The sequence below is a fragment of the Eretmochelys imbricata genome, chromosome 8, assembly GCF_965152235.1.
Source record: "Eretmochelys imbricata isolate rEreImb1 chromosome 8, rEreImb1.hap1, whole genome shotgun sequence".
NCBI lineage: Eukaryota > Metazoa > Chordata > Testudines > Cheloniidae > Eretmochelys > Eretmochelys imbricata.
The window spans coordinates 75360934-75370146 of record NC_135579.1 but is presented as its reverse complement, the minus strand read 5'-3'; the positions used below and the strand labels follow the sequence as shown (position 1 = coordinate 75370146).

General features: G+C 43.7%; 1 protein-coding gene across 2 annotated transcripts in view; it reads left to right on the top strand.

Annotated features, from left to right (window-relative positions):
* The first annotated feature begins 5036 nt into the window (after positions 1-5036).
* BTBD8 (BTB domain containing 8) overlaps positions 5037-9213 on the top strand; it is a 77871-nt gene continuing 73694 nt past the window's right edge. Inside the window, exon 1 of one of the 2 annotated variants that reach the window (XM_077825286.1) lies at positions 5037-5192. In XM_077825286.1, the coding sequence (XP_077681412.1) occupies positions 5128-5192 (65 nt within the window). In that variant the 5' untranslated portion in view covers positions 5037-5127. Of the gene's footprint in view, positions 5369-9213 lie in introns of both variants that reach the window. The other variant, XM_077825285.1, reaches the window with a different exon arrangement.

Sequence of the window (9213 nt, the reverse complement as noted above, 5' to 3'; positions counted from 1 at the left end):
TGGATGGAAATTGGCCCCCACGAGTTCTATTCAAGCTCTCCTACCTCTCAAACCCTCTGTGGCACAAATCTGTGTTCCCTTCTTCCCACTGACAAACACAATACTCCTCCCAGTTTTCATGCTCCCTCAACCCACCACATAGCTGACAAAGCTTCTTGTCTGCTATTATAAACTCTTTCCTTCTCAGCTGCAAAAGGCATTGACACCTGACACCTTCTAGGCACAAGTGTCCAAATAAATAGAGTACTTAGCCACAGTAGGATACGAGGGACTTTATACAACTGGAGTTGGGCAACTCAGGTATCTATTTTTCCCACATTCCTTACACAGAGTACATCTTCATCTTTACATCCATAAATACAGCTGGAGACTTCACTTCCGTTGCTATATGGAACACAATGCCTTTTTTGTTCCCCTAAAATTTTTAAGACAAAAAGCCCTCCCACCCCCCCGCAACCTCCCCCCAATCCCGAGTTAAACATGTCCATGAAATGGCCATTTGAAATAAGCTCTGATGGTGACCCCTTTTAGGGCTAAATGCTGTCTCATCTGTCTCCCCATGTAGGCGGAGGGCACCCGTACACAACAGAACTAATGCAGTTATGTTGTTTGGAAAGGCTGTGACGTCAGAATGATGGGCCCATGCAGGGTGTGCACACTCCTTGCAGCTAGAGATGTTTGAGCTTCTTAACCAATCTTTGCTGGAGAGGTAGAACAATCCCTGAAACATACATCTAGTTTTAAGCAGGGTTCAGCTTCTGAGTGTAGATTCACTGACTTCTTTTCAATCCTAAAACACCCTTTCAGATTCAAGCTCCTAACTTCCTTTGAAATCAATGGAAGATAGACGCCTAGATACCTTTGAGGACCTGGGCCTAAGAAACTTCAGAGGTAAGAGACAGGAATAAATTGCTGCAAATTCATAAAGAATTAATTTTTTGTACAAAAACAGATTTACTAGTCAAAATATTGTAATATAAATAAGAAATCTTGTTGAAAAGCTATTGCCTTTTAAATAAGCTATAGTGTATATATAGGCTTGGCAGGATCTGATTTTTTAAAACTAACTTTGACAGATATCGATATTTATTTTTAATCATTTTTAAAGTTTATTTTGATTTAAGTTTTCACTGTTGTGTGAGATTTATGGGTTTTAGCATTTTAAATTATTTTTATAAATTTAAATGTTCACAGTTGCAGCAAATTATGGTGGGGGTCAGACAATTATTTAAGACAGTAAACATGGAGATTCAAAAAGTAAAAATTTTATAAACTCTTAAAACATAAATTGTCTACCTCACATGCCAAAATATACAAAGTAAATATCCTTAAATCAACAAATTATGCCTGTTTTTTACTATTCATCCACTAGCCCATTTGTAACAAGCCTAATTCAAACATTTAAATATGGATTTTGACTCTAATAAGCTATCAAGCAGAATTTTTCTTTGCCTAACTGTAAATTTCTATTATTATTGATGAAAATTTTTTTCCTGGCTTTGTATGTATATTGTAAAATCAATCTTTCCAACATTTACCAATAAATATCTAATCCTTCTAATCCTAAATATATACCATTGATGGAAATTGTGATTAAAAAATAAACTTTCCACCGACTACTCAGTATTGCTTATGGACAAGTGGGGAAAGCTGTTAATAAGAACAGGTTTCCGAGTAGCAGCCGTGTTAGTCTGTATTCGCAAAAAGAAAAGGAGTACTTGTGGCACCTTAGAGACTTACAAATTTATTTGAGCATAAGCTTTCGTGAGCTACAGCATCCGATGAAGTGAGCTGTAGCTCATGAAAGCTTTTGCTCAAATAAATTTGTTAGTCTCTAAGGTGCCACAAGTACTCCTTTTCTTTTTGTTAATAAGAAGTGATTAAGTGTTAGATATTAGATCACCATTCAAAGCTAGAGGAAGGTAGATCATCTTTATATACAGGTTTATGGGTCTGTTCATAAGAAAAGAGGCATAATTTTATGGCTACAACTTCCTGAAAAACTCTTTTGGACTCAGGATTAAGAGACATAAGTAATTAAAAGAGTGAAATAAAGGGTTTTGAAAAAATTGGAGAGGATTCAGTCAAAAACCAGAAGAATGATGCAAGGTCAAGAAAACCTGCCTTACACTAAGAGCGTTAAGAAACTCAACCTTTTTAGTTTATCAAAGAGAAGAGTAAGAGATGCATTGATTACCATGTATAAGTATCAACACAAGGAGAAATATCTAATGCTAAAGGGTTCTTCAACATAGCTGACAAAGGTGTTAAGTAAGACCAAGAGCTAGAAGTTGAAGCTAGACAACTTTAAACTTAAATAAGGCATACTTTTTTTTTTTTTAAATCTCTGCGGGTAATTAACCAATGGAACAATTTATTGAGGGATGTGGTGGATTCTCCTACACTTGAAGTCTTTTAATCAAGATTGGATGTCTTTCTAAATTACATACTTTTGTTCAACTGAAAGTTATGGCTTGTGTTATTGCTGGAGGTCAGCCTGGATTATCATAATGGTTCCCCATGGCCTTAAAATTTATGAAATCTATGAAAAAGAAAACGAATGGCACCAACAACAAATGTGAACATGATATCTGGACATTAAAGAAATGATGCACATTTTCACTGACTTTTTTATAACGTATTTCACCTTCCAAGAAGCCATTCTCAAACAGAATCAATGGCCTAACATTTATAACAATCAGGGTTTTCTAAAGACTGAAAAAACAAAACAAGAAGATGCTAGTCCTTTATGATGTTTTTAAGACCATAACATTGGGTTCAATGTTCACCTTCCAACGCAGATACATTCTGGAAAACAAGTTATTTATCTTCTAAGTCTATGAAGCTTGAACATGTTTTGGGGGAAAATTTCCCTTGTGATTCAGATACGAGTTATGGATGACGAAGGCAGGATCAATGCTAAACTTGCCAACTCTACGTTTGCCCCCAACTGGTTGGATACCAATGAATTATGTATGTTCAATGTTGGATACCAATGTTCAATTATGTATGTTCATGTATGATGTCTTCCCTGTTGGGTTAGTTTAATTAATTAACAAGACCTAGGATTATTTGTCTCTAAGATATGCTGTATATTTATATTATTTATTACAATAGAGGAAAATGGAAAGAAAAAGCTAAGTTAAATCCACCTGTTTCATATTACTATTGAACAGAAGTCCAGCTGCTGCTTGAATTGCAGTGAAGCTATTAGATCCAGTTTTGCTGGATCCTCTGGTGGCCATACTCTTCCTATGTTCTTGCTCTTTTAGGTCTACTTCATGTAGAGATGTATTACTGTAGCTTACTGACAAAATCAAATTAATTTGTAAAAGGGCTTCCTTCAGTGTTCTCAGATCTGTTCTCTTCAGAGGATCAAAAAGTCTCTTTCTTTGCTCCCCAAAGTAGTACTGTTTGGGTTTGATCATGTGTGTCTCTTACACAGAGAGAATAACTTGACTCATTTCTATTGATGGTTAAAACAGTGCTACTACAGTAAGTACATTTATTTAGGGATAACCTTCAAGAGGACTCTCAGTACTAGGCTCCTGCTGCCTTCCTCCCAGATACAAGGCCACACTTACAATTTTCAAAGCTCTGTGTGAAAAAAGATGTGTATGTGCTTCAAGCTTACTTCCACTAAAGGTATATAGCACAATAGTGATGGGGGCAGGAGACATATCAGGCAGGCTACTTGTCATACCTAAGTAAAGGGATACCAGGAGGGTTTATCATGAGGGAGGAGGCTGATGGGCTTGTCATTAAGGGAAGGGAAATAATTGGGGAAAGTCGGGTTCATCCTTCAAGGCTGAAAGGTGGGATCATTATTTAGGACAGTGTTGTGAGTAAGCTAGATCCCAAAGTGCACAACCCTGTTTGGCTGCACAGTTGGCACACACAGGTGAACAGACATTTGGGGCCAGGAGGGAGTGAGGTCTATTTTATCATGGATCTTTTATATGGACTACAGATGGGTGGACTGATAAGTAATTTGTGCCTACTTCAACAAGAAAAAAATTAAGGTTTAATTTTAAATTCTGCTTTTAGAACCGCAGATTTCTGCCATGACAACTGTCACGGTGAATACTCATTCTCAAGGTTGCACAAAAGCACTGTAACCTGTTTAACTTTTTATTTTATAGGAAAGATGCAGGACAAGATGGGCCTGACAGATAGTGAATGTGGCTGCAGTATGGGACAGTCATTTAGGGGTGATTCAACTCCCATGGAACTCAAAGTTTTTTATCCTAACAATGCTGGTGCAACACCGTACTGTATGATGCTTTGCTATAGCCTTAGACATAAATTAGGGTCTTTATTTATTTGAAGTTGTTTATTGAGTGTTGTGGCTACAGGAAACCAAATTATTTTAAACCCTTTAAACCCATGGCATGCAAGAAAAAAACACCCTTGTGATAATCGTGCTCCCACACGCTGTTGCCTTGTTCCCCACCCCAGTAACATTCCCCGTGCTGGACGGAGACAAGTACAAAACAGACGGGAGCCACTGAAGGGCAGCAAGGGCAGGGGACAGCGGTGGAAAGCACCGCCAGGCCCCGCATTCACCACACCGGCCGCCTTCTGACGGTGGCACTCCACAAACGTGTTAAAATGGTCATTCTCAGATTGCCACAGCGCGCCGGGCTCCAGGAGCTGCCTCTTGTCTGCGTCCAACGCTCCTCCCCGCCCCTGCTGAGCCAGGGCTGGCTGCCCCGGCCGGAACCCCCCTGCTAGGACCCTGGATCCCCGCCGCGTGCCACTTTGCCCCTCACCCCACCCCTCTGCGGCCGGCCGCTCCGCTGCCCTGCGCCCCGGGGCCCTGCCCAGCTCCGCGGCGTCAGATCAGCTCCCCGCGCACAGCGGGGTCCAGGCCAGCACGCACCCAGCAGCCAGGCAAGCAACCTGGGGGCGCAGCAGATGGATCTGAAGGAGAGCAGCCTCGATTGGTCAAGGTCGCTTCCGTCCGCCCAATGGGAGGAGGGAAGCTGGCGCTGTGTCCAATGCGCGGAGGTTTCCGGTGTGGAGAAGGCGTCCGGCAAGTTAGTTGTTTTGAGAGAGTCCCTGGGCTGCTTGGCGTCGGCGCCGTAGGGCGAACGTCGGAGCACGGCGTCTTCGTGAATACCAGCGATGTCGTATAAACGCGGTGGCTCGGGGACCGTCTGTCAATCATCGACGCTCTCGCCGGCGTTAATGCAAGTCGCTGCCGCCTGAGAGGGAGCGGATTCCAGCACATGGCGCGGTGTGGGGGGGGCGCTGTCTCGAAAGGCACCAGCTGGGCCCCGGCAGCAGGCGGCGGCGGGAGGGGGGCGTGGGAGCGGCAGAGGCTGAAGGAGATGGTGGCTGAGCAGCTCCGTCAGGATCTCGGCAGGTAGGGGTGGGGGCGCGGCACCTCACCCTGGGGCTGGGCACGCACCTCGGGTCAAAGTGCGCTCGGGAGAGCGGCCAGCCCCAGCGTTGTCATGGTACTCGGCGCAGGTGGGGTCACCCCCTGGGTGTACTTTGGCCACAGCGCTGCAGCATCAGGCCACAGCGTCGCCATCGTATCTCAGCTCCCCCGCCCCGGAGCTTACAGCCAGAGCTAGAGAGGAAAGGTGAAATAATAGCAGCCATGATACTGTAAGAATGTCAATTTCTCTGCTGTGAGGTCGAGCCCCTCCTCCCTTGGGCTGTCAGCCTGGCGCTGGAAGAGCTCCTGCTGTGAGGGGGTGGGGGGTGGCGGTCTCCTGCTGAGAGCCCTGCCTAGCGCTGACAGCTAACAGGCGGTGTGAGTAATGCAGTTCCTTCACAGACACGCTCTGTTGGCCTAACTACATTGACCTAAGCACTATGCTTCTTGAGCTGGTGGAGTTATTAAGTCAAGGTACTGGGCGACTTACATCTGTAGGAGCACCATTGTAGCGTAGACCGTTAACAGAGTGAGCTTGACATAAGCTGCCTTATGTCCACCTAACTCTAGTGTAGACCAGGGTTCTGAGTCTAGCAAACCGTCTCTTTGTTGCATCTCCTCCCGCCCTGTGGAGTTGCCTTCAGATAGTTCTCTGTGTCTCTATTCTGTGATGATCTCTATAGATGCTCTCTGGGTGTTGTCTGTTGTCTTGTATGCATCTCTGGTTCCTCTGGATCACTTGTCCTTCTTGCATAGTCATCTTGTACGACCTGGTTGCTACTGCACCCCTCACAACTCCTTTAGTCCTGTCCTTTTGGTGTGTCTCTAATGGCTGGATCCTCACAGGAATGCCTATCTCCAGGGTAAGTCCTTGGCTGACCTGCTGTACATTTAGTGCCTGCTTTCTCAGATTGTTGGCCATCTCCTTTTGGCAGTGTCCCCATCCTTCTGGCTACACCAGGTCTCCCCTCATTGGTGGTTGGTTTTGGTCCTTCATCACATCAGTGTCTGCACTGGACTGTTTTGGTACCCCTATAATGGAGTATTTCTGCATGCCAACAAATGCTAACAACAATGCCCGAATCAGAAGAAACAGCCTTGTGTAACAGTCTCTGAGCTGTTTTTGCAGCTGATTCCACCTTACTCCTATGGGTATGCTTGGAAGGAGGTGTGGTGATCAAACTTCCATTTACATGCAAATTCCTTGAATTCTTCCAAGGCAAATTTGGCGTTTTTTGTCAGTAAGTATAGTGTCTGGAATGCCATATCTTGCAAAATGAGCCCTCAGTTTGTCAATCACTGACTTACTTCTTGTATAAGACACCGGGCATTGACACACACAGTATGGTAGTTAACTATAATCAAGTACTACTTTTCCTTGAAGGTAAATAAGCCTGCTCCCAATTTTTCCCTTGGCCAGGTATAGTTCCTAAGATAGGGTTTGGTTTTGTTTTTCCTGCTGGTGGTTATCACATGACCAGCAGGTGTCTCACCCTTCTATCAAAGAGTGGATTGGTGAATACATTTCCTGGCCAGTAAACATACTTTTGAGCCTATCAGAGAAAGCAGTGAATACTCGGTTGTGAGGGTTTTTTTGTTTTTTAATTCATTATATCCTTATATAACAAGGTGGAGACAATAACTCTCTGTCCTTGAAATACAATTTCATTCTGCATACTCAGCTCATCTCTAATTTGAAAATATGGTTTTGATCCTATGGGTACCTGACTTTTGTCTTCTGGCCATCCTACTTTTATCACTCTCTTGACTGCCTGTAGTCAATGTCCTTTTGTTTTGCCCCTTTGATTTCCATCAGCTTCACTGTTAAAACTGGGAGATAGTGTAGCATGTTAATTGATTCAGTGTCCTGATCCTTTACCCAGCATCAGCAAGTTGGGGGAATCAGCTAACACCAGTAATTGTCCTGGACAATATCTGAGCTCTATCTGGTAATGCTGGAGGTGCTGCAATATCTATGGAGCACTAAGGGCTATTTGAGTTTCATTTTTTTCCTGAGTTGGGTTTTATGTTTTTGTTCCTGCATCACTGTACAAAAGCTTGTAGTTTTCTTTCATGGTCTCATTCATATTTCGTATCCTTGTTCCCTTCCTCTACGATGAGGATATCATCTGCAGTTATTTTCACCCCAGATAGTTCTTCCAGCACTTGGGTGAGTCTTCTCTGGAACACTACCAGTGCTGAGCTTATGCACATTGGCATGTGCAGCCATCAGTAGCAATGGTGTTGCAAAAGTTGTCAGTATGCTGAACTCTTTATCCAGATTTATGTGCCATAACCCATTCCTCACATCAGACCGTAAAAATTCCAGTTTTGGAAAGTTCTGGCACCGTATCATCAATTGTGGGCAGTGAACAGTGGCATCTTTTCAATGCTGGTTCAGTGGCTTTGGCTTGATGAAGATATGTCATTTGTCTGATAACTACTTTACCACCTTTGTACTATTTACCCAGGTTGTACTGGTCTCTACTTTTGAACTCTTTGGATACTGGATTATGTGTTGCCAATGAAATCTTCCTACGTGGCAAGCACTTAAATTCTACTGTGGGGTCTATTTTCAGTTGCAGCTTTCCTTCACGGCAGCCGTTGCCTTTGAAAACATACCCTTTTAAAATGGTCTTCATTATCAGAGAGTCTCCTGCATTTGCTGCTTTCACAGCAGGTATAACATTCTCACACTGCACCTGATTAGCTCTATGGCTCTGCTCTTCAAGAGGGCTCTATGGCATTTTTCTTCCACCACTACAAACTTCAGTTGGTATTGTAAACATTGTTGCATGCATGGAGTGTGGTATTCTCCCTTGCTGATTTCCTGTCCCAACATCCTGAACCTGATACACTTTTGGATCCAGGGAGAGTCAAGATGCCATCAGTGCTGTCTGATGTGCTCTCCCTCTTTTGTACAGGTCTTAACTGAATCTTTCTGAGACCTTCACCTGCTCTTGCTCACACTGCAAAAATGGTTCAACTTTCCACATTCCTTGTGATCATAGGCTGGTGCACGTCTTTTCCCCCCTCATGTTGTCTCCCACCAGAAATGCATTTCACTGTGGGTATAGAACCCTGGCCATCTGCTTTCCTTTGCTATTGTCTCACTGCATGTACTTCTGAGGGCGTTGTCATTTCTCTTGAGGCTTCTGCTTCACACTCTGTCTGAGTATTTATCTAAGGTGATTTCGCCTTCCCAGAGCAGCCAAGTGCTGCATTCTGTCCTGTCCAGAATTATGGAATCTGTCAAGTCCCCAAAAATTGCATGTAGCAGCCAATATGCAAAAGGCAGTAACGTAGAGGTCTATCCCCTCCTATTTAGACTGGTATGTAGTGAAAAACTTTGTGTCACTCCACAGTTTTTGTTCTGCTTTGGGGAGCAATAGTTCCCCGGAGCTCTTCGGACTGCTGTGAGGCTTGAGGCAGTGGTGAGCCCTTCTTGTTCCCCAATAACATAAAATAATAGTTTTACTTTCCTGCTATTGTCGTCCTGTTGCATGACCAGCTCTAAATCCTCCCTCAACTGGGTCCATTGCTGGGTTGGATTTGTATCTGCAAAATCCAGGGCTTTGTGGGGGCTTCAGGCCACATTTCATGGCTCACTTTGCAAACTGCTCAGCTGTTGCCACCATGTTTCATTTTCAGAGTGAAGCATTGCTGCACAAAGTTAAGCTGCACAAATGGAACTTTATTAAACGCTCTCCATTACTCTGTCCACCTGGCTGAGTTGCTTCCAGCCTAACTCCCTACAGTCCCTGTTTTTCCTGGTGCTCCCTTAATAACAGTCTCTCCAGGGAACATGAGTCCTCTGACTCCAGTTC